This window comes from Ochotona curzoniae, unplaced genomic scaffold, assembly GCF_017591425.1.
Source record: "Ochotona curzoniae isolate NIBS_2020 unplaced genomic scaffold, NIBS_Ocur_1.0 contig_3819, whole genome shotgun sequence".
NCBI lineage: Eukaryota > Metazoa > Chordata > Mammalia > Lagomorpha > Ochotonidae > Ochotona > Ochotona curzoniae.
In genome coordinates this window covers 49,963,630-49,989,623 of record NW_024466004.1, presented here as the reverse complement: position 1 = coordinate 49,989,623, position 25,994 = coordinate 49,963,630, and the positions used below count along the sequence as shown (strand labels likewise).

The 25,994-nt window shown below is 38.9% G+C and overlaps 1 protein-coding gene across 1 annotated transcript in view; it reads left to right on the top strand.

The window, feature by feature from the left end:
* The window catches only part of ASCC3 (activating signal cointegrator 1 complex subunit 3), a 294,902-nt gene that overhangs the window by 141,573 nt on the left and 127,335 nt on the right, over nt 1-25,994 (top strand). The window contains exons 15-17 of the mRNA XM_040983825.1: nt 16,460-16,651; nt 16,964-17,188; nt 24,213-24,332. Of these exons, the coding sequence (XP_040839759.1) occupies nt 16,460-16,651; nt 16,964-17,188; nt 24,213-24,332 (537 nt within the window). The remainder of the gene's footprint in view (nt 1-16,459; nt 16,652-16,963; nt 17,189-24,212; nt 24,333-25,994) is intronic.

Sequence of the window (25,994 nt, the reverse complement as noted above, 5' to 3'; positions counted from 1 at the left end):
ATATACAGCTCAATTTTCTATGGCACTAATCAGCTTTGGTCCTCTAAAAGCCATTTTGGTATATATTTTAAGAGGCAGTCTTTTCCGTTATGTTTAAATTGTAAAGTTGGGATTCTTTCTATCATACCAAATTTTTATTCTAACAGGTTATTTATAGTGAAAAATAAAAATGTATAGTGCTACAAACCCAACAGTAACAGAATTTTAAAGTGTAGATGACAAATTAAATATTGCACCTCTTTAGAATTGTATAAAAGATATTAGTTCTAAATGTACACGTCAGTTTCAATTGGATCAGTAATTGTTTTAACTTCCTTTGTAAGTGACTGAATAGGGCAGTGCTCTGTATTTATGACATAGTCTCATAGACATCCTGCAGGAAACACGTGTGTGTGTGTGAGAGAGAGAGAGAGACACTGAAGAATTTCCTGGAAAGGGGAGTTAAAAGGTATGTTTATGGGGTACAAGTTTAGCCTGTTGGTTAAAACACTACTTAAGATACTCCTGTTCCATACCTGTCTCCCACTCCTGAGCCCAGCATCCTGTTGACTCAGAATCCTGCATAGCTGTTGGCTTTTGTGCACATCTGAGAAGCGAACCAACAAATGAGAGCACTCTTTCTCTGATTGTTTAGCTATGCCTGTCAAATAATGATAAAAAGTATTTAAAGGAAAAAAAACTTTACAAAAAAATTTGGAAATTTATTCCTGGCTTTTTTTTTTTAAAGATTTATTTTTATTATTTTTTTCATTGGAAAGGCGGATATACAGAGAGGAGAGACAGAGAGGAAGATCTTCCGTCCGATGATTCACTCCCCAAGTGAGCGCAACGGGCCGATGCTATGCCGATCCGAAGCCAGGAGCCTCTTCCGGGTCTCCCACGCGGGTGCAGGTTCCCAAAGCCTTGGGTCGTCCTCGACTGCTTTCCCAGGCCTCAGGCAGGGAGCTGGAAGGGAAGCGGGGCTGCCGGGATTAGAACCGGTGCCCATATGGGATCCCGGGCGTGCAAGGCGAGGACCTTTAACCACTTGCGCCACCGTGCCGGGCCCTTCATGGCTTTTTCATAGTGTATTCTGTGAACTTTTGGCAGACACTCTAGATCCCTGGTTCTAAGGTAGCAGTAGAGATAAAGGGCATTCCTAGAAGAGAGAACAAGAATATGGGCAGATTAAAACATTGGCTGTATGTACAGAATAAGTATAGTCTTCACTGGAACGGACGGGGAATGGAGAGCTACCATGCTGATTCTTGTGAAATGTCGAAGATTAGCTTCTATGCTTAGCGTTTACATTTGACATGCAATGAGAAGCTTTTAGGCATTGTTGAAGAGCCCAGTTGTATGACCAGCTTTCAAGTATTGAAACTGTGAAAGTATGATTCCTTTTTTTCCAAGCAAAAAAATTCTCACGGTTCAGTTGTTAATTTCTGTAGTATAGCATACAGCTCCCATTTGAATAACACTGTTAGACTAAATGAGATTTTTTTAAAAAAGAACATATTAAGTAGCACCATATTCTATCCTTATTTCTTTTGTTGTTTATTTATTTGTTTTTAAAGATTTTATTTATTTTTATTGGAAAGTCAGGTATGTATACAGAGGGAAGGAGACACAGAGAGGAAGATCTTCCGTCCGATCATTTATTCCCCAAATGGCTGCAATGACCGGAGCTATGCCAATCCGAAGCCAGGAGCCAGGAGTTCTTCTGGGAATGCTATTCAGGTGCAAGGTCCCAAGGCTTTGGGCTGTCCTTGACTGTTTTCCCAGGCCACAAGCAGGGAGCTAGATGGGAAATGGGGCTGCTGAGATTAGAACCAGCGCCCATAAGGGATCCCAGTGTGTTCTAGGCGAGGACTTTAGCTGCTAGGCCACCATGCAGGGACCTGTTGTTATTTTAAATGAAGTTTGATTACAGCATCTTTTGTTCCTGAGCGTGTTTAGAAGTGCAGAATAAACTTCTAAACGATCCAGTACTGTTGCAGATCTGGTAAAGCTGCCGCCTGTCACATAAGCATCCATAGTGGCACTGGTTCAAGTCTCATCTGCTGCACTTCTGATTCACCTTCTCGTTAGTGTGCCTGAGAAAGTAGTGGATGGTAGCCCAGCTTCTTGGGCCCCTACAACCACAGTGGAGACCAGAGGAAACACTAGACTCCTGGGTTTACACCAGCCCAGCTCCAGCCATTGCAGCTATTTGAGGGAGTAAATCAGTTGATGATTCTCTCTTTCTCCACCCGCCCCCCACATTTTTGACATAAATAAATAAACAAATCTTAAGAAAAAAATAGCCATAAGATTTTGGGAAAGTATGTTTGTAGAATATAGTTACCTTCCATTTGGAATAATTGATGAGGGAAAGCACTTTAAAAGACATTCAGATCCTGTAAGTAAAGTTAGGAATCCCTAAGGATACCAAAAGATAGAATGATAAAATTTAATGATCAGAATCACAATTTAAAATGTGATTTTAGAAAAAAGCTTATCTTTGCATTTAGGTAAAGACAACCAAATGAATTTTATTTTTAACGACCTTATTTGTAATAGTTTTAAGTTTGCAAACAAAAATCTTGAGGTAGTAATACAAAGAGGTCCCATATAACCCTCACTCTACTCCCCCTATAGTCAAATAAGAGAGAGGAGTCTCAAGTGACTGCCATCAGCCAGGGCTGGGGAAGGCCCAAGTTTGGAGGCTTGAAATCCATTCAAGCATGTGAGTGGCAGGCACCCAACCACTTAGGCCATCCTTTACTACTTTCCCAAATGGATTTGCAGGGAGCTGGACTGGAAATAGAGCAGCAAGGACATGAACTGACACTCTCATAGCAGATGCTGGCCCTTCAGGTGGCAGCTCTAAGCCACAATACCACATCAGAGAGCCATTAAATTTTTCAAAGGCAGGTCTGTTTAAATTTATCTTTTATGCTGAATAGGATGCTGTCCTTGGGGTAGTCAGTAATTTGTATCTATATGTATTAGGGTGATAATCAAAGCAACCCATATCCAAACCAGAGCCACTTTTTGAGAGACAAAATGGAACAGAGCTCATGGTACTGGTTCTCTACTGTGTTAGAATGAGCAGTTACCACAGTCAGAATGACATATAGAAATTGGTTGTGGAGATTAGACTGGTTTGGGTCATTAAAGTTGATTGTTGCCTCATAAGCCTGACAGTTTTTCTTGGTGTTCACTCAGCAAACTTGGAGTACAAACTAAATGCCTTTCGCTAGTAGAATACAAGTATCCAGATTTGTTGCCAGTTGGTTTGGTTTATTAGCGGAGTGAGGAAGACACTTTCTGTTACGAGTCAGTGAAAGAAACAGAAGCCATTCCAAATGCATGTTAAATAAAATACTATTTTTTAATGATTTCTTTTTTTATTTATTTCAAAGAATTGCAGTGAGAAGGAAAGAGGGAAAGACAGATCTTCCAGATCTTCCTCCAGATAGTTGAAATGTCCAGGAATGGATCAGGCCAAAGGCAGAAGCCTGAAACTCCTGGGTCTCCCAAGTAGGAGGCGGGGATGCAAGCACGAGGGCCATCTTCCGCTGTTTTCTCAGATATTGTCAGGACATGGGATTTAAAGTGGAGCAGCCAGCATGCACAATGGCTGCTGACTTCACAGATGCTGGCTTAACCTGCTTTGCCCAATAATGCAAACGAGTATTCAAGGAAAAGGCATTCATAGAGGAAAAACAGTAACATTAAAAGAAATGATGGGCAGAGGGATGAATTTTAGCGAATGGTAAGTAGTTCCAGAGGCATAAGATGACTGATTTTAGGTAAAAACCAGATAAGGCTCGTGTTTATTGTCTTTCATATTTTGTATTTATATTCAGAACAGCAGGTGGTGATCTAATCTAATAATCTAATGGAGCTTAAAGAAAGAAATGGCATGACCAATACTGTGTTTGTAAAAAAAAAAAGTATGTAACAGCCAAAATAAGAGAAGACCAGTTAGAAATGTGAATTTACTGGGCAATATCTGTGAAATAGACTTGCTAGGACATGGTATCGGACTATGAGGGGATTAAAAAAGAAAATCCAGAATTTTCTAACCTCTGACAGATGTCTGACTTGCATTGTTGAGTGGACACTTGCATCATGAGTGAAAAAACAACAGAGAAAGTTTACTTTGGAGGAAAATATTGATCATAAATTTCAGTTGGACATGCTCAGTTTGAAATGCTTGTCATACCTAGAGTTGTTCATTGGGTCAGCGTCTGGGTAGATGTAGGAGTCTGACGTAGCAGAAGAGCATTCTTTTTGAAGAAGGAAAATCATAGGATTTAATATGATAAAAACTCAGAACCAGATCTTCAGAAACTCCAGTATATAATGATTAGATGAGAGAGAAGGAGCTTTAAGGCCTTAAAAGGAGCTTCTACAACAGTGTAAACCTAAGGGAGCATAATGTCATAGGGATTGTGGAATAAGTGTTTCAACAAGAAAGAGATGATCAATATATGTGAAGTACTGCTGTGAGTGGTCAGATAAAAACTGAGCAATATAAAATATTGACTATTTAGTAACATGGATATGGTGACTTTATTTAGAAAAATATTCATTTGCATTGTGAGGAATAAAAACCAAGTTAATTTGACTAATAAAAATAGAAATGAAATAATTAAAATGTAAACAAACTTTGGGAAGTTAATATATATATACAGAAGGGAAACAGGTGGTATCTAGGAAACATGAATTGTACTTGGACATACTCTTTTCAAGGTGAGCATGATATGTTAATACCTTATTGTAAGCTATCCAAGAGAATGAGAAGGACTTGAAATTATAGGAAAGAAAAAAAGATTTTGAAAATTTTAAAGTCCTGAGAGTTTAAGAGGCAATGAAATCTAAAGAACAAATGTAGAAGTTTTTCTTAGAGGGAAGGATACCTATATGGTACAAAAGGGACAGCAGAGAAGACAGATTCTAATGTGGACTGATTTGTAAATACCTGGCCAGTTGCCTTTCATGTCATGTGTTATCTTTATGCAGTGATTTGTTAAGGTTATTTCCTGAGAATCTAGGATTAGTGGAGTGATAAGAAGTTCATAGAGAGGATACAAAATTCTAAATCATTAAACATGTAAAAACAAACTGAAGATATTACAGGGTTGCTATTTAATGTTAAGAACTTTAATATTGTGATCATGGATTTAGAATTTCTTACACTAGCTATCTTGGATCAATCAAGTTTGGCATTTTGTCAGTCGTAATAAAAGGACAAATGAGCTAAGAAATCGACAAGGAGAATTAAAATATTAGATTCTACTATCAGCACAGAGAGCAAAATTTGGACCAGAAGGTTTTGTTTGCTTGCTTGCATACTTGTTAGTCTTTTCTTGGTTGGCTGGTTTCCTGGAATCATGACAACATGGCAGTTTTTCTGATGAGTAGAAGCAAAAAAGAGGAATTGTGAGCTGGAAATGTAATTAATAATTTTTTTAAAGGGCTTTGCAAAAATTATAGTTGGGTAAACTTAAAATATAGGAGGCATTGGGAGGAAATTGTAGTGTTTGTCCTGGTGATTTCAGAAATAAGGCATTTGTGGGTTAATGACAAGCTCTAGAATATAGTCATTGGTACAACAACATAACAGAAAAGATACCACCAAAATGAAATCATCAGGGCACCTCAATGATTGTCAAGTGTGAAAGCTTTAGATGTCCAGAAGGAAAATACTGTCACGTGAAATGATGACAAGACTTGCAGTGGAGAGAAAGAATAACTATACAGTTCAAGTCTTTATTACATAAAGTTGAGTGACAGGTAATTTAGCCTGATGAACTGAACCTTGAAGAAGCAGTTTATTTTTGTTTTGTTTTACTCAAAAAATATACAATAGTCAGAAAATAGTGGATGAGGAAGGGAGACAGCATCAACCATTTGAGAGGAGTGGATATGGAAACAGCCTTTTGAGGGAAGTTAAGTTTCACATTAGGCAAGGTTGAAAGAAGAGTTTGGTATAGCTGCAGATCACTGAAGCGCTAGAGGAAGGGATTTGTATAAAAAGATTTTAAAAAGGATGAGTGAAGAGCAAACATCAATTGTTACGGAATAGTAGTATAAATGGATCATGACTTTTTTATATACATTCTTATCAATTTCAGAATCTGTGGAATTAGACTCTTGAATTTTTAAGATGATTATCAGAAATACAACTTGATTTAGAACTACTGCTTCATTTAAACTGCAGAAGAGAAAGAAATGAGACTTATTCTAAAACTGTTATGGGAGATCTATGAAGGGTATCCTGACACCCTCATAACTCTCTTAAAACATATCCCAGAGGAACCATTTCAGTAACGTATTTGTGTCTGTGTGTGTGTGTGTGTGTGTGTGTGTAAAAGAGAGAGAGAAAAAAATAGTAGTGGAGGGAAGATAACCTCTTTAAGTTATCAGGGTTAACTTCATAACTCATTTTAACCATCTTTTCTATGTTCATTTCTTGAAATGAGGCATCTCTTTAAAGTGTAGTATATTTCTTTTCTAGAAGGATTTTGCACAGTGACGTGTGTGTTTTAATGTGAATAGAAATGGATATGTTCTGTGTGTTTTTTAATTTAATAATGTATTGTCATGCTCTTCCCAAGTTGTTTTTTTTTAACAAGGGCACAATATGCCAAGTAGACAGTAATAAATCATTCACACAGTCCTAGGTTGATGGATTATTATTCCCAGTTATTTTGATTGTTATTAGTTCAGGAGTAAACATTCTTGTTAGAATGATGACATTTGCAGGGAAATTCCTGGCAGTGTAATCTGCCATTATGTATTACGTGCAGTTAAAAATTTGGTTGGAGGTCTCAAGTTGCCCGCTAGAGATTGCTCCCATATTGTTTAACATAGTTGAGAGTGACGTATGCCCACGTGGGCCTCTGAATAGGGTGGGAGGGTAAGTGTGGAGGAAAAGGCATGGCATAAATGCTTCAGTCTTTTTTTTTTTTCCTTTGTGTCTGCAAGAGAGGAAGTAGAGAGGGCTGCTCCTTCCTGTCAGATTACATCAGCACAGGGATAGAAAAGAGTCCTTTTATGACACCCTAGAGACCCCAGTGTGGGGAAGAGTGTTCCAAGAGTGTTATTTGAGAGATCTCAATATCCCCAAAACATTGTCAGATTCATTGCTCCAGTTTTGAGAAAATATTTCCAAGGTCCAGCTTAATGCATCCACCACCCAGTAACATGTTGCAAAGCTTGGCTAGGAGAATTGTCCAGCCTGCCCTGCCTTCTGTCCTCTCACGAGGCAATTGACTTCCCCTGCTGGCTTAAGTGAGTTGGACATCATGTTCCCCATGTGCATTTTGGCATGCTGTCCACTGCACAAACATCGCAACACTGAGAAGTCCCGGTCCCAGTACATGTACTTCAAGATCAGACCACACATGTGTGATTTTCCTTATGGAGAGGGTTTGAGTCCAACAGTCCATTCAGTGAGACCCTCCCGCCCCAAGAAACCTCACCTGGGGTGTCCTCCAACTTGACTCAGATGCACCAGCTAGTGCAGTCTGCCACTTGCACCAGCTAATACCCAGAAGATGCAGCTTGGTCAGTTCCTCTTCAGCTCTACATCTCACATGAACCAGTGGGTGCTACAGCCTGGCCAAGCCAACCTACCACAGACCCAGTCCTCATGCGTACTACAAGGTGCTGTAGCCCCAATAACCCCATCAGGCCTGACCCCAGTCCCAGTTTTTTTGTGAGCCAGCCTCTGCTGTGGTGTAGAATGGCCCATCCCACCCCCAAACCAGTTCAAACCAGTTCTCATTCCAGCACAGTCTGGCCCACCCTCAACCCTCATGTAAACTGGCAGAGGTTGCAGTCCAACCTAGACTGACCCTGGCCCTGTCCTGACTATCACTAGTGCAAGTGTGTATTGTGGACTGACCCTGCCAAGCTCACCCCCAGACCCAGCTCATGCATGTGCCAATGGCTACTTCAACAGTCATTCATGCAGTCAGGCCTAGCCTGCTTTCAGCCTGGCTCTTACAGTCACCAGAAGGAACTATGCCTAACAGAGGAGTCCCCCAAGCCCTTCTACTAGGCCTGCCCCAGCAGTGGATCTTGTTTATGCCATTGGGTGCTGCTGCTCAGACTGACATGGCCAGCCTCTCGTCCTGGCACTCACTGATGGATACTGTATCCCAGACAGACTCTCACTAATAGGTGACACATCCTAGCCCAGCCTGTCCCACTGCAGGCTGAGCTCTCATGTGCTCAGTGGATACTCTGCTCTTGCCTGGCCTGTCCTATCCCAATTCTGGCTCTTGTGAGCACCAGCAGGTGCTGAAGCCCAGCCCTGTTTTGTCCACCCACAAACCCAGACCACACACATGCCAGTGGGTGCTGCAGCCTTGCCCAGCTCATCCCCCACAGCTCTGGCCCTTGTATTCACTAGTGGGAGCTGCAGCCCAGCAGGGGAGAACCCAGAGTTCCCCTGCCTGGTCCATTCCAAGCCCCTGGTTTTGCATGTGTTCATGGGTGCTTCTTCCCAGCCTGGAATGGCCAACCTGTGGTCTTAGCTTCGCTGGAGGGTATTGCAGCTTAGTCTTGTTGGCTGCAGCCCATATTCTGTGCTGGCTCTCATGGATGCCAGTGTGTGCTATGGTCTGTCCCAGCCCAGCCTGTTCCCAGACCCAAGCAATACAAAATCTGAGGAGTGTTGCAGCCTTGCCTCTTCTGGTCTGTCCCTAGTACTTGTGCTCCTCAGCAGAAGCTTACAACCTATAGGGGAGTTACCCAAGTTCCCCTACCAGGCTTAGTCCCAGCCACAGATCTCACACATGCCAGCAGAGGCAGCAGCCTGCTTTTGCACGGTCATACTTCAAGTCCTGGCATGTGCTGGCAGAGACCGCAGCCTGGCCGCACCCAGCCCTTTCCCAGCCCCAGCTCCCCTGAGTGTCAAGTGGTCCTGTCAGGTGCGTTCTGTGAACCAGCCTGGCTCAGCCCTTCACCACCCTAGCTCTCTGCATAAAAAGGCAGGTACAGCAGTCCCACAGAGGGAAGCTGATACTTCCCCTATGGAATCTGCCCCCCAAATCCATTTCCTTCTGGTTCGGATGGTTGCTCTGGCCCAGCCTGACAGAGCCCAGTCTCTGCTCTACTATTTGTGGGTAGGTATTATGGTCTAGTTCAACCAGAAATGCCCTCCCAGCCCCAATTTTTGCAAGTGCCAGTAGGTGGCAGATCATGGCTACTTAACTCAGCCCGAGTCTTCCCTGTAGATTTGTGCCTTGTCCTCACCCAGATATGCCCTTCAGTTTCCCCTCTCTAAACCACCCCATCTCATCTCCCCGTCCTGCCTGTGAGTATAGTAGCCTGGTCCATGGGAGCCTCAGAAGTCATTTCTCCCCCTTCACACATGCCCATCTCCGGACACCCTTCCCCAGGCAATCTCTGTAACCCCCATGTGGGTGTTACATGTACCGGCCCGAGGTCTCTTCTATCCCCATATACATTTAAAAACAAAGCAAGCAAAAAACTAAGATAGGCAACTGTACTGGCACACTGGTATAGTTAACACAAATTTGGCATTAACGAGGTCCAGAATGCCCACCAGCTATTGGCTATTTTTCTCCAATCAATATAACATTTGCCTAGGTACAAAACAAACTAGGAAGTCATCTACAACCGAAGTCCAATTTACTTTTCTCAAATACTTGCTTACTCTCACAAACTTTGTCAGAAATAGCAATATACTTATGACAAATTGAGATACAAAAGTGTTTCATTGTTATTTTGTCCCACACATTTGAACCATTTGTGAACATGTTCATTTTGCCATTTTACACATTTGTATTTCTTTTTCTGTGAATAGCTTGATCATATCTTCAGTCCTTGTATATTAACTTGCGTGTACTACCATGTATGTCACAGACTTTGTTGTCATTAGCCTTTCATTTTTATTTTTGTTTATTAATATTTTTTGAAATTAGAAATCCTGTCAACTTACTGGTGATATCTAGGTTTCATGTGTTGCATATAAAAAGGCTACTTCTGTTTGACCCATGGTTACTTCAGGTCCTTGAAACTTATTTAATGTTTGACACTAAAATGTTGGTTTTATTCCAGGTACTAGAGCCATCACCTTTTTTCTAAATACTCCACACTTTTTCCATTGATTTTAAAATTTTGTTTGAAGAATTCTCATGTTTACCTGAGTCAAATTTTTTGAACATTAGGTGTTTTTTGTTTGTTTTTGGTTTTTTTTTTTTGTTTTTTTTGTTTTTTTGTGTGTTTTTTTTTTTTTTTTGTATTTTTTGGTCATCAACACCATCTAGTTATTCATTTTAATGGTATTTTTAACTCTCATTTGGGATATTGGGATAAGCTTCCTGGTTATTCTTCAGTTATAGAACTTTTCCTGAATGAATTTTCTGGTTTTCTTATCACTATGAATTTTAGTGTCAACTTTGAGAAGTAATGTTCAGACTTTAGCTGAGCTAGTCCCTTGATTTTACAAATGAAAGTAGTAAGAATTAATAATTTCACCAAGCCAGGCTTCTCTGGGTCAAAAACAAAGCATTTCATTTCGTTTCTTTAGTGCCATTCAGTTGTTGTTCATGGACAGGCCACCTTCTTTCAGTTTGTAATGACTTTTACAAATGCGGTGTTTTCTTCACTTTTATATTTTCTAAAAGTTATTTCATAAATATGCCTTTGTAGTATTGGTTTTCCAGATACAATTTTTCGGAATTATCTTACTGTTTCAGTAATTTGTTGTCAGTGCTTGGTTTTCATTTTTCAACAATGGGCAATTTCTTTTAATCTCATTCCAGTATTTATCTTTTATTATTTCTGAGATCTCATTACTTTAATAAAACACTGATAGATTGATGTGAAGTGTTGATTGTTCCTAATTTTAGCAGCGATCTCTAACCATCAGAACTGAATGTAGCCTATTGTCACAATTCATTGCCTAGACCTGACCGTATGTTCTTTCTCCTTTGGCTTATAATAAAACCTTAAGTAAGTATAATGCTCTTGCACGCTAGTGTTGAATCAGTCTTAGTTGTTGCATGTTCTTACAGTGAACTGATGAATTTTCTAATGACTTTTAATGTCTAGATTAATGCAAATAAGAGAATTTTCTATTGTATTTTTTTCCCTGCCTTACCAGGTTTTATTATCAGTGTTCATACAGTGTAAATTGATGTGTATTATTTTATTTTTTTTTTTTGTGGGTCTCTAAAAAGTTTAAGAGTAGCTTATCTCTAAGTATTTTAAGGCTTAGCTAAACTGCTAAGTAACTTCTGAGACAACCGTGGTAGAAGTATTGTTGGAATACCATCCATTTTAAACAGCTTTTTACGTGGATGTTCTTTTAAAAGTACTTTTTCCTGATCCTTTTCAGTTATAATAAATTCCTCTTGTATCCTTTTGTGTTATTTTTCTTGCCACGTGACTAGTCTTGTCTCTTGTGTTATGCTGTTTTTTTTTGCTGTGTCCAGCTCTACAGCTCCTTGTTCCAAATGATAGATATAGTATGCTGGTGGACCTTTGATCTCTGTCACAACTGTTTATCCAGCTCTGCTATTACAGCTCAAAGCAGCTACAGATAGTACATCACAAATCTATATGGCCCTGTGGCGTATTGTCAAATAGTCTTGTCCTGTAGTTTACTGTCACATAACACTAGCCAGCAGTTGTCATTGTCTGTTACTGTTTAATTTCTTTCTTTAAAATAAGTGTTTATATTTAACAATTTCACAGTTCACAAATCAGCAGGTTTTATTATGTTAGTAAGTCATTCCTTCTTTCCTTGGGATTATTATCTTTTTACGTTTGTAACTTATTGAGTCAGATGCTTAACTCACTGTTACATTTTTATTTAGTGAAATAAGTACTTCAGACCTGCTGTTTTATGAAAGGATTGAGACTCACTTCATTCTGTTGTTTACATCTCATCCAATCTGCCCTTCCATCCCACCCTGAATTTTCCAATTATGGGACCTAACTGGTCTCCCAACACTGTCCTGACCAGAAATCTTTGGTGGCTCTCCATTTATTCAAAATCACAGCCAGAATCTGTAAGTGGTGGCTTCAAACTTGTATAATAAACAGACTCTATTCTCCATCTTCTTAGTTTCTAGCCTAAGGGAAAATATGTTTTCGCTATAATATATCCATTGCATCCAGGCAAGGATTAACCTTAAACAACTCCTCTTTCTTCCCATTCTGCTTATGCCCCTCTTTGGTTTCACCACTCAGTGTTGGTTTCTTTGTAGACGTCCTTTGCCTTGACTGGCTGTGATGATCTCTGTTTCCCCTTTCTCCGTCTTTTCACCTAGGTTGACAACTGTAAAGTTCCCTCTCTAGACCAAACAATCAAACAAAAAACCACTCAGCCTTCTTAAAATTTTTAAGTACTCCTATACACCTGTGCTGGAGACAGAATCAGTCCTGACCTCAGTCTTCCTTAATGGCTGAAGACTTTCTTCCGTTTACTTCATATCGCCTTAACATTGCCTTCCAGACACGTCTCTTTCAGTTGTCCGGACTTCTGTGCTTGCTCATCCACTGCCCGCTTTCCTCCAGTTAACCCTCATCACACGTTTTCAGCAAAAACTTCTCTGATAAGACTGATGGGTCATTGATTTCATTCATTCAGGAAATGTGTGGGAAGTGGAAGCTAAACAAAAAGTATTCTGTTAGGTGCTATCAGTACAAGTGCAAGCAATCTGTAGATCATTGTCATAAATAACCAACTTTTACCTTTGTCCACATGCCCGAAGTGGAAGGATTATTGTTGTTATTGTTTAGAAAATATTTATGTGAAAGTCTCTTCCTTACACAACTTATATCATTTTGGATTATTTTCAGATTTTCCAAAGCTCAGATTTTGTCTTGTATTGTTAAGGTGAAGTAAATTTTAAAATGCATGTTTTTATTTAAGGAACTTTATGGTTTGTTCCAGAAATGAGAATTGTAGCCAACTGATGGCCACTGGAGCTGGCTACATGCAGAACCCAGTTACAACCTTTCTGTGTGCTTTCTTGCTGCTTCCTTAGTGCCACAGCAGGCCTAGACAGATCCCTCTGCAATCTACCTTTACATCAAGCACACTGCGATAGTCCTGTGTAGGGGACCCACAAACAGCTATCTCCACCTCAGACAGTCCAACTACTTGATTTGTAAGGACTTCTCCAAGCAGTATTTTCTAGTTTCCTCTGTTGGGCCCAAGTGCCCACTCCTGAATGTCACAGAGGAAGAAGAGCAGCTGAAATGTCCATTCCATCTGTTCTTGGCCTTGAGGAGCTACGTTAGAGCTTGGCAAATGCTACACAACAGACTGTACATCAGAGTTGTCCCATATCTGTAAGTGTCGCTTTATGACATTTAAAAGTATGACAGTGTCTCTTCCCTGAGAAGAAGTAAGGTCAGGCACTTTGAATCCAAGTATGGCTAGTTGTAAGTGTCAGCACAAAGTGATTTCTGTCAGGCTCACCACACTGCGCAAAGGTAGGAAAATCCTCTAGAAACTTCAAAAACACTTTGCTTTGTTGAGTACACATAAACATTGGTGCCTCAGTCTCCATGGGGGATTGGTTCCAGGACCCCTTCTCAAGTACCCAAATCTGGATTGCCCAAGTTCTTTATATAAATCACTGTGTGATGTTTTCATTTAATTTGTGCTTCCAGATAGTGTTAAGTCATCTCTGGTTACTTATAATACCTAATACAATGTATGTGCAGTGTGAACTGTTGTTAGACTGTGCTGTGTAAGGAGTAACGGCAAAGGGTGAAGCCTGTACATGTTTAGTTCAGGTGAATTTGGGGAGGGCAGTATTTTCATTCTATTCTGTGTTGAATATAGGGATTCAGAACCCACAGAGACCTGGCCTGACTTGTATTTTCTTTGTCTTCTACAAGGCTCAAAATGTGTAAGTTGTTATTTACTAGGTGGCCACTAGATGGTGTGGTTACTTAATGTATTACTTTTGGTTTTAGGATTGAAGCAGATTTCACGGAGTACCATTTTCTTAAACCTTTTTTTAGTTCGTTATTATTAATTCATGAGTTTAACATTTTTTAAAAAGATTTATTTATTTATTGGAAAGTCAGATATACAGAGAGGAGGAGAGACAGAGAGGAAGATCTTCTGTCCGATGATTCACTCCCCAAGTGAGCAGAACGGCCGATGCTATGCCGACCCAAAGTCAGGATCCAGGAATTTCTTCCGGGTATCCCACATGGGTGCAGGGTCCCAAAGCATTGGGCTATCCTCGACTGCTTTCCCAGGCCACAAGCAGGGAGCTGGATGGGAAGTCGAGCTGCTGTTGGGATTAGAACTAGCGCCCATATGGGATCCTGGTGCGTTCAAGACGAGGAGTTTTAGCTGCTAGGCCATGCCGCCGGGCCCATGAGTTTAACATTTTAAATGGCTCAAGAGCTAGTATGACAAAATCTGAACTACAACTTCAACCCCCTGAAAATACTCCTTGCTCATTGGGTGCCCCTTATGTACAAATTGTTTTAAAAAGAGAGAGGGAAAAAAAAAACAAAGAAAAGTAAATCAAAATGAATATGTTATATTGCTGATTGATAGCGAGGTTTAAGAATAGGAGCAGATGGGCCCGGCGCGGTGGCGCAAGTGGTTAAGTCCTCGCCTTGCACGCCCGGGATCCCATATGGGCGCCGGTTCTGATCCCGGCAGCCCCGCTTCCCTTCCAGCTCCCTGCCTGTGGCCTGGGAAGGCAGTTGAGGACGGCCCAAAGCTTTGGGACCCTGCACCCGCGTGGGAGACCCGGAAGAGGCTCCTGGCTTCGGATCGGCATAGTATCGGCCCGTTGCGGCTCACTTGGGGAGTGAATCATCGGATGGAAGATCTTCCTCTCTGTATCTCTTCTCTGTATATCCGCCTTTCCAATGAAAAAAATAATAAAAATAAATCTTTAAAAAAAAAAAAAAAAGAATAGGAGCAGATTAGCACAATACATCAAACCCAGGCAAGAACTATAAAAATGTAGATTTTTAAAAAAAATGTCAATTTAAATCTTTCATTTTTATGGAAAACACTTAGATTTTGTACAGTAGGCTTTCATAAACGTTTAAAGGTGTTTTGCTAAAACAGAAAAGCCAGATACCTCATCTTAGCCCAAACTAGGCCAAGGAACCAACCCCAGATAGTCAGGTTATATATTCTGGGTGGATGTTGAGTTGAAAAGCTAAGATGATGATGGCCATTGCCTTCCCTTCAGTGATCCCCAGGAACACAGCTGGAGGTGAGCAGCATTGGGTTTACAAACTCATTCTAAGCAATGGAGACCCTGGGAAACAATGGGACCTCTTTGCAAGGGAGTGGGGCGAGTCTTCTGTGTAGTGGGTCTAGGATAGAAACAACAAAAACATACATAGAAGTTTGTCAGAAAGAAGACAGAGAAAAGCTGGATGTTGTGGCTGAGGAGGGTAATTGAGGTTAGGGATCGAGTTTTGTAAGTCTGTTAATTACAAGGATTCTGGCTTTTACTCTAAAGAAGTTGGGAAATCACTAAGGGTTGTTTTGGTTTGTTTTTTGTTTGTTTGTTTGCTTAACTTACCCATTTGAAGTACAGACAAGAGAGTAAGAGACAGAGATCTTCCTCTGGTTCACTTCACAAGTGGCCACAATGGCTGGGGTTGGGCCAGATCGAAGACGGATCAGATCTCCCATGTGGACACTGGATTCCCACTGCTTTCCCAGATGCATTGTGAGGCTGAATAGGGAGTAGAGCAACCAAGTCTCAGACTAGTGTTCATATGGGATGATGATGTTGGAGGCATCAGCTCAACTCAATGCATTACAACACTAGCCCCGATTTATGCTGCAGTGAGAGTATTTCTAGAGGTATAAGAAACAGATACCAGTGCTTGATTGCAAGAAGTACTTGGCTGAAAGAGGCACTTGTTTTTCGTTTAATTCCTTTTGAGTTTATGTCATGTACAAATATTATTTTCTCAATGGCATAATTGTAATGATTTTATGTAAAGCATTATATACCAATATGTGATACTTGGAATTAGATGCTTTTTACAGCAATCATCTATACTGAGGAGTAGCAGTAGGATTTCCATTTTTATCTTAATCTACTTTTACGCTATTGTTTTCTTTTTCTCTACATATTTCAAGTCATGATATGTTTTATATGTTGGAAAACTAAACTTGTCACTGTGAAGCAAATGGATATGCTATTGTAATAATTTGGAGGAAAATAAGGGAAAAAACAGAAAGAGAGATAGGGAGGAACCCCTATACTACTAAATCTGTATTGTGATAAATATGAAATCTACTCATATAGGTTTTTTAAAATAAATGCAAAAATATTACTTAAAACAATTGTATGCTTTCTTTGATAAACTCATTCAGCAGAAATGCTAAACACCATTACTGGTCTTTAAAAATATATATATTCTTTATATTATTTTTAACACAGTTGCTTTTAAAAGCTAAGTAACATACTTTTATGTTTGCTAACATCTACCGTAGGTGCAAAAGTCAAGAAATAAGCAAGTCCGAGAACTATTCCCAGATGGTTTTAGTATTCACCATGCAGGAATGCTCCGGCAGGATAGAAATTTGGTTGAAAACTTGTTTTCTAATGGGCATATCAAAGTCCTGGTCTGTACAGCCACGTTAGCGTGGGGTGTCAATCTTCCTGCTCATGCTGTTATTATCAAGGTAAGAGCTTATCTTCCTTTGCAGATGGATTTGTGTGTGTCCTAAAACAAACGTCCGGATTGATTTATTTAGAAAACATTGTGATTTGGCTATTTCCTTGACTTTGAACACTGTTTATTTAAGGTCAGAATTATTTTTTCCAATGAAAATCTAGTTTATATTGTGAGCATTTAACTCTGTCACAGATGATGAAAGGATTAGGTAAGGTACACTTTTGAAATCTTGCCGTATTTGCTTAATTTCAGTATTCAGTGTATCAGGATTATATTTGTGTATGTCTATGTAAATTTTTGTTAACTTTTCCTCATCTAGGGAACACAAATATATGATGCAAAACGAGGCTCCTTTGTTGACCTTGGAATTTTAGATGTCATGCAGATATTTGGTAGAGCTGGACGGCCACAATTTGACAAGTTTGGGGAAGGAATCATCATAACAACGCATGATAAACTCAGCCATTACCTCACTTTGCTTACTCAACAAAACCCAATTGAGAGCCAGTTTCTGGAAAGTCTTGCAGATAACTTAAATGCAGAGGTAAGACCCAGTAAAGGACAGGTTGGAATCGAATCACCTGCATCAAGAGTGACCAAAAAGATAAAGCTAAAGTTGCAATTCAGCTTATACCATCCTGCCATAAGGCAAAATCGGTTATAGCAATATACATGATGAATTCAGTGCAGAATAGGATGCAGATAAGAATTGGTAAGAATTTATTCCAAAAGCACCATTATTTTAAACTATGGAGTTTTGCTATAGGTCATAATTTTAACCAAAATTATGCTAATTAGGGGAATAGAAATAACAATGAGAATTAACTTTTGTATTGTGGTTTTATAATGTCCTTATGCTTTTCATAAAATTTATGTAAGATTTATAAATTTCTTGTATCTTATTAATTGATTAGCTTTGTTACATTAATAATATAATTGCCAAGTTGATTTAGAGAATGATGTTTTGATGATGGTGCTGATGGTGGTCATGGTGGAGGTGTGTGACTTTTATGTTAAAGCTGTAAAATAGCAGCAGACACTGGAGGCCTGGGCAGTGTCTTACTTGGTAAAGAAATTCTTATAGTTCGTAGTATAGATGTCGGACATTCTAATGACATTTCACAATTTTCATATTTTTAATTATTTCTATTATTTAACACTTTGATACATCAGCACACTTCTTTCCTCTGCAACTGATACAATTTTTTGTAAATATGTAGGATATAAATAACAAATAGGTAAATGCATATAATCAAATGGTGCTTATTATAAATAAATTTTTGGGGGGTCCTTCTTAAACAGTTTATAGAATTTTGTCTTCTACTCCTGTAATGTATAGGTTATTTTAGGGAATGAAAGCCACTGAAGAAAACATGAACACAGCGCTTTGATGTTGGAAAGAAAGCAGTTAGTTCCCTGGAAGGGCTCCACCAAAGTGAATGCTGTCTAGTTCCAGGTTCTCAGGACAGCCTTGACTGACGAGTTGGAAATCATGATTCGTTTCTAAAGAACAGATACATTTAGAAAGACCAGTTTACAATTTTGGGTGAAAAGCATAGATGGGGTTGGTTGCTATTAGTGAAACTGCAAGAAAATGGAAAATACATTTCTACTCCAAGGAAAAAAGTATGATAGCTCAGTTCAGTCCTCATTACCTACGAAGAATTCTTGGTTTCAATTGTGAGGCCGTGGGTCTAGGATCAACTAGTGACCGCCATTCTGTATAGTAGTAATAGTCACAGTGGAATGAGGCACTGTTGGGTGTTTCCTGTATGTCCCCTCAGTCTTGCCACTTCTCCTAGGGAAATGCTGTCCTCAAAGACATTTGTAACTGACCCAAGGTCACCAAGCTACAGTTTTTGATAGAAGTAAGGGGCTCTCAAAAAGTTGGAAACTAGGGCTGGAGATATGCATAGCAAGTTAAGCCATCGACCTTTAGTGCTTTATTTTGAATGCTGGATGTACCATTTCCAGCCCAATTCCCCACCTATGTACCTTGGGAAAGCAGTGGAGGATGGCTCAAGTGCTCGTGCCCATGGACCCACATTTGAGATCTAGAAGAAGCTTCTGGCTCCTGGCTTCAGCTGGGTACAGCACAGCCCTGACTGCAGCAGCCTGTTGGGGAATGAGCCAGCAGATAGAAGTATCTCTCTCTCACTTTGCCTTTCAAACAAATAAATCTTTAAGAAAAAAGTTCATGGAAAATACCTATTATTAAAACATTCTATATAGATTTCAAATTTTCTACACCAAACTAAGTTTAATTACATTTTCTGTGAATTTTTTAAATCCTCTCATGATAGTCAAGGCTCAATCTATTTTATTCCAAATTTCTTATAGCTTAGGGATCTGTTATATTGCATACAATATTGTAAGCTAATAATGCATTTATATTAATATTTAATGTTTGACTTCTTCTAAGACTTTATCTAAACATGTTCCAAAATGTTAGCTATAATTTTACTGAAGTTCAGTAAAACAGAAGACTCATATTTCACAATTTTTCTAAAACACTGTTATAAGAAGAACTGTATGTTATAAAGCTTGTCCTTGGTAGCTGTTTTAAAGGTTAAGGTGTAGCACAGCAGTAATATCATGCAGAAGATACAAGGGGATAGACTGCTACTCTTGTCTTCAGGGAACACTTTTTTTTCAAGATCAGTAAAATATCTGTACATATATTTGGTCAAACCTTAAGAATTTGAAAATAAATTATGGCTCATAAGTTCATCCTTTATTTCTTAAAGTACTTACCAAATATGTCATTTACAGAAAAGTAAATTAATGTAGATATAATTGTTTAGTGATTTAAATGGAATTCAAGTAAAGGAAAATACATTTTGACATTTTTAGCTAATATAGAAGAGTATAATAGATATTGCTAAACCTTCTCGTCTGAGTCTTATAGAAAAGTTCCTTATTAAAGTAATGTTTGTGTTAAGGAGAGTAACTCCCTTAAATTACAATAGAATCTGAAGTTAAACTTAGTAATCTACAAAATGAAGTGTGAAATTGGTTTATAAAATAAGTGTGTGCTGTGTTGTTAAGATAATGGATTTTCTTCATGTTTAGACTCTTCAAATCTTCCCAAGACTCCACTGTGGCCATGAGCAGTATATGAATATCTCTGAATTTCATGAACATCTATTCTAACCACTCATTTAGGAATTAATAATGTTCCTACAGGGAAATAATATTGCTAAAAGTAGTCATTGCAATGCTGATGTTTAATGAGGCATCTTAGCTGATTGATGCATAATGCTGCCAGCTGCCAAATTCTAACAGTGAAAGACCACAATGCTACTAGCTGCTTGGGTCTGTTAGCCTGAGGAGAACTTCTCATCCAAAGGCGTCCTGTACTCAAAGAACTTGGAGGGGCAGGAGGGAGAGTTAACTGCCTTCCCTATATGAAGCCACCAAATTTTGCACTAAGAGAAACACTGCATGTGTTGGGAGCTTTTTAAAGTTTATTCATCAGACATCACTGAGTGTCTATTTCGTGTCAGTTTTTCCTAATCTTTTCATCATCTGCCACCTGGACGGGATGTTGCACAGACCGGTGGCAGTGGATTAAAGGCCTGGCTCCCCAGTCTGGCTCTGGTCCCTCTCCAGCACGGGTCTCCGGCTCTAGACTGGGTATCCGCCCCCTTCATGGTGAAGTCTCTGTGCTGCTTTGGTGTGCAGTGCTAGCACCACTTACAGTTTTCTAAAACTTTCTGATGCTAAACCCATTAACATTGCCAGCACCAAAAAAACTGTAGTTGAATATGGAAACAGAATGGCAGCATAAATGATATTTTTTTACACGTTTACTAAAATGTTTTTAAGTAGGGCTTCAGAAAGTTTGTGGGAAGGCAGGCATTTGGTTCTGCAATTAGCATATCATTTGAGACATCAGTACGCCATTATCAGACTGCCTGGGTTCAACCCTCCGCTTTACTACCAAGCTACCGGAGTCAGCCCGGGAAGCAGATGGCTCAACCGGCTAGGCCCCGCCACCCACGTGAGAGTCCCAAATTGAGTTCCCCACCCCAGGCTTCTTCCTCTCTTGCTCTCACTTTCTTACTCTTTACATCTCAAATAAGTAAAATAAATTTTCAAAAGTTCTTGAAAGGGGCCAGAATGGTTCACTTCCTGGCTGCTCCACTGCAGATCCAGCTTCCTGCACATGGCCCAAGGCTTGGACCCTTGCTGTTGTTACAGGAGATCTAGAAGGAGCTCCTGGCTTTAGACTGGCCCCACCCCAAAGTCATCTGCCTCTCAGATGAATAATAATAAATAAATAAGTTGATTTTGGTGCAAAGAGAAATTGAAGTACATGCATAGTTTTTTTTAAAAGATGTATTGTTTGTGAACTTCTTGAAAATCTATGCATAGTTTTCAGTATCTTGTTCAAAATACATGTCTTTCATTCTATTTCCATGAACTTTTTTGTTAGTGATTTATTTATTTGAAAAGCAGAGTGACAGAGATCTTCTGTCTGTGGGTTCACTCCCCAGTTGCCCACAACCAGCAGGTTGGGCCAGGCTGAAGCAAGGAGCTGTAATTCACTCCAGCTCTCCTTCATGGGTGGCAGAGGCTCAGGTACTTGGGCCATCGCTTGGTGCATCTCAAGTTCACATCACCAGGACACAGAACCAGTACACTTGCACACACACCCTAAAATGGGTTGCAGGTGTCCTAAGTTGAGTCTTAGCCACTACACTAAGGGTCTAACAACGTTCTGAATATTTGTGCCATGTGCCACACAATGGTTGGTAGATTCACATGAGGAGTGTCAAAAAATTCCTGTCCAAAAAACAGGTAGGTGTTTATGCATATTAGAAGGTCTTCAGAAAGTCTATGAAGTAATAGTTGGATTTAAAAATGCCTTTGCACGTAACATAAACGCCTTTTATTACCATTCCCTAGGATCATTTATGTCATTCTTACCAGTTACATAGTTCTCATCTGTATTACTGGTGAATGTCATGAAGCCAGGAACTAAGCTCTATTGTATGTGTTGGCTTCATAATTCACATTTTTTATTCATTCACTATTTTATTATTGAAGTGAATGAATGAATTTCAAAGGGATGATATGAAAAGGAATAAAGCACTTATTTTTACTTAATCCCTCTGTACTGAGAAGCCACTAGGTGGCAGCAAATAGTCACAAGTAAATTTTTATATTTGTCACTAGGTGGCAGTCAAGGATCAATTTCAAAATCTGATGTGCACTTTTTTTCAGAGTGTGCTGTTATTGGTGAAAAGTTAGAAGACTTTTGTCACTTATTCTAGTTTTTGATACCTACTTTCAACTTTCTTTTACAGGTATTACCACTAGTACCAGTAGATAACTGTTAATTTAGTTCATTAATATTCTTAGGAGTTATATGGTTTTTTTAGATTAACATCATAACATCTCAAATGAATATCAAATATACATCACACATTATATCTTTTAATACAGTTGTAGCTGTCAAACAGGTGAACTCAAAGTTGTAAAAGCTATTAGCTTTAAATTACATCATCAAACTAGTTTCATTTACCTATGAGTTCTAGAAAAGGTTTAATCTCCCCGCTTATAAATCTTCAGAAATTCTCACACAGCTTCATTGGCTCACTTTTAGTTCTTGCTGCAATTCATTATTTTGAAAGCTTTAATAGTATACATTGTATGAAATGTATTTGTTTGCCAGTATTGTGATTGACTTATTGGTTTGTTAATAAGCTCATGTAAATTTAAGTATTAAGTAGAATTTCCCTGATCGTATTTTTTGGTTGTCTTTTTATTTTAAATAACAAATAAACGAGACAAGTGTTATGGCCTGGTAAGTGAAGCCACCTATGAGGCTTAACATCCCATATTGGTGCCAGCTCATGTCCTGGCTGTTCTCTTCCGGTCCAGCTCCCTGCCCACGGCCTGGGGAAAGCAGCAGAGGATGGCCCAAGAGTTTGGGGCCCTGACAATCATACAGGAAACCTGAAAGTAACTCCTGGTTCTGGCCCAGCCCTAGGCATGGTGGCCATCTGGGGAGTGAACCAGCAGATGTAGTATCTGTCTCTCTGCTTCTGTTCCTGTTTCTTTGAAAATTGCGTATTGTTATAGCTCATCCTCAACTCAAAAAAAGACAATTGAGTGTTCATCTCTTTACTTCCTGGAAGTGGTAAACAGAATTAAAAATTGCATGAATTAAAGCAAATGTTTTTACATTCTTTAATATTAAAATGGAAGGTTTGTTATCTTATTCTGAAATTTAATAATTTAGGAAAGGAGTCTCTCCCTTTGGCTAAGGCATTAGATGATAAGAATTTTTTTTTTTAGCTAAAAGTTCAAATAAAATAACTTGGGTTGAAGTTTGATGGCTTACATAAGTTTTTAAAGTAAGATGAGCAGCAAAAGTAAAACTACAGTTAGTATCTATGGATTCATTGACCAATAAAACATATTTTTAGGAAGACTCACTGAAATTCTGTTAATGTTTAATTCATTTGTCTTCGTTACCTAGATTGTATGTATCAGTGTTCTGATTATAAGTTATCAGTCTTTGGTTTCACTTACTTAACCTATTTACAAGATTCCATTAAAAGGCTGTATTAAGAAATATATTCCTAAAGTCAGCATTGTGGCACAGTGAGGCAAGCGACCAGCTATAACCCTCACATCCTCTCTGGATGCCAGTTCTAGTCCTGGATACTCCACTGTCATTTCTAGTTCCCTACTAATACATCCAAGAAAGCAACAAAAGATGGCCCCAGTGCTTGGGCCCCTGCCCCCACATGGGAGACATAGATTTGGGCCTGGTCCAGCTTAGCCCTTGTGGCCATTTGGACAGTTAGCCAATGGATGGCAGATCTCTCTCTCTCTCTCTCTATTCCTCTCTCTCTCTTCCTCTCTCTCTCTTCATAACTTTGCTTTTCAAATAAATGAATATTTTTTTAAATCCTGCTTAATATAATATAAATATAATTCATTGTTTACTGTGGCTGAAATGTGTACATGTTTTTCCATGGGTTGCGTAGCAGTTACAGATATTTATATAATCCCAGTAAGCTATACTTTGTCTGAGTGCAGTAGTTGTTAAGTTTTTCGCTCTATTTGCATTGTATATTTAGACTTTGCTGTCCTGAAAACAGATGGCTCTAGGGACAAAAAGCTAATGTTGTACCCTGTAGTTTTGTATGCAGAATTAGAATAGAGAGATAGAATTAAGAATATTGTTTTACTGTTCTGTTGTACTTACACTTAGGTATTTCTATAATGTGGTCACAAAGTAAAATAAATATATGGAATATAAAAAAGTTAATGAATGCCAGAAATATTCTTGATACTGTGTTAGTTGAACTTCATATAAAGATTAGTCAAATGCTATAATACTAGGTTCAGTTTTGAAAAATGATATCTCTAGTGTGCTTTTCTCTATTAATTGAGACAGGACCAATTTTTAAGTAGTTTTGTATGTATTTGGTTTATTGTACTTCTTTTAAATATAGCATTATAAATTTTACACACTGGTAAAATGATCTTTGATGTAGCATGTATGTCCAACTTGAATGCATTACTTCTGCTTTGTGTTCGATTCACAGATTGCTCTTGGAACAGTTACCAACGTGGAGGAAGCGGTGAAGTGGATAAGTTACACTTATCTTTATGTGCGAATGAGAGCGAATCCATTAGCATATGGGATCAGTCACAAAGCATATCAGGTAGAAAACTCATTTATTTAAAAAATTCAAGCCTTATTTTTGGTTCATAATCCCTTCACAATCTGAGGGTAAATATTTCCTCCTCTTACTTCATTTGAAAAAAGTTAGGTTTCTGGAAGAAAAGCAGAGGACTTTGATCTGTAACACAAAGGAAAATTAAAATTGTCCTTGATAATTATTTTGCTCTGTTAAAGACTCTTTTTCTACTGAAACAAATTAAGTGGATACTTTTTTTTTTTTAGCAATGAGGTATTCAGATGTAATTCCAATTGATAGTAATATTCTGATTTTTAAACTACAATAAATAATTATGGAATAAATAAGACATGAAGAAAACAGATTTTCATAATAGCCTTCTGCATGATCTATTCCTTTTGGCAAGTCACTTCTAAACCCCATTCAGAAATTAGAGGATGACATTAGTAAGTGATTATCTTAACAATTTGGAGGCTTTGATCAGTTCTACAATTCAGTGCATACGCATAGAATGAGAATTGGATACATGTGATAGCAGCTCCTCCTATAAATTTCACAGCTGTGTGGTCCATGTGGCCCACAGATTCTGTGAAATCTTGTCCTTGGTCCTCTGCTGTATGTACTGTAAATACTTCTTCATTGCAGATACCATTCTAGCTCTTATCTAATTAAAACATCATTTCACCACATCATATGAATGAATGGTCAGTAGTATTAAATCAAAATTAGCAAAGAAGCAGAGTCTAGCTAGAAATTATAGTTTTCTTCGGCTTACTAATATCCTAGCTTTTGTGTTCATCCAGATAGTAAACACCCTTTTTTCTTCCTTTCATTTTTCATTTTCCTGTGCAGTAGATTTTACCATAGCTGAATTGAAACTTAAGGCTTAGGCAGGCAGCACAGACAAGAAAAGCAGCACCAGCGACTAGTTCAAAGGCAGCTAATCTGAAATCATTAGGTTTTTATGCTTTCAGTTTTCCATAAATGAGATTTAATTACTTTTCATCTTCCAGGTTGAAATATATGCTAATCTTCAATTCTTCTCTTATAACTGAAACGTTTTGTTACAAAATTCTGACAGTATTATAACTTTACACTTTTTTAAAAATATGGAATTTACTACTCTTACTTAGCGACATCATGAGACTAGTCAATGAAATGTTCTGAAAGAGTTTCAAAACAGCAAAATAAGAGTCAGTGTCAGGTACCAGCAGTGAGACTCTGCATAGGATGCCTGCATCCTCCGTGAGATGGGTGCATTGGAGTTCCAGCTGCAGCTTCCTTGTACTGTGCACCCTAGGAGGCAGCGGATAATGGTACAAGTACAGGGATCGTCCCACATGGGAGACCTGGATGGAGTTTTAGGCTCCTGACTTCACCCTGGCCCAGCCTCAGCCATAGCAGGCATTTGTCTCTGTCACTCTGCCTCACAGTTGACTCCCCAAGTGCTCTCAGTGGCCCGGGCTGGGGATTGAACTCAGCTAGTCCAGTGAGACACATGGGTGTAGTAATCTCTAGATTAAGTGTGGCCCTATAGAATACATTTTTAAAGAATAGTTACTCCTTTCTGAGGCCGGTGTCCTGCAGCACATTAAGCCATTACCTATTAGGACACTGGCTTTCCATTACATGCTCTCCTTTGTGTCTCAGCTCTCCTATCCAGCTGCTGGCTAATGCTTTGGGCAA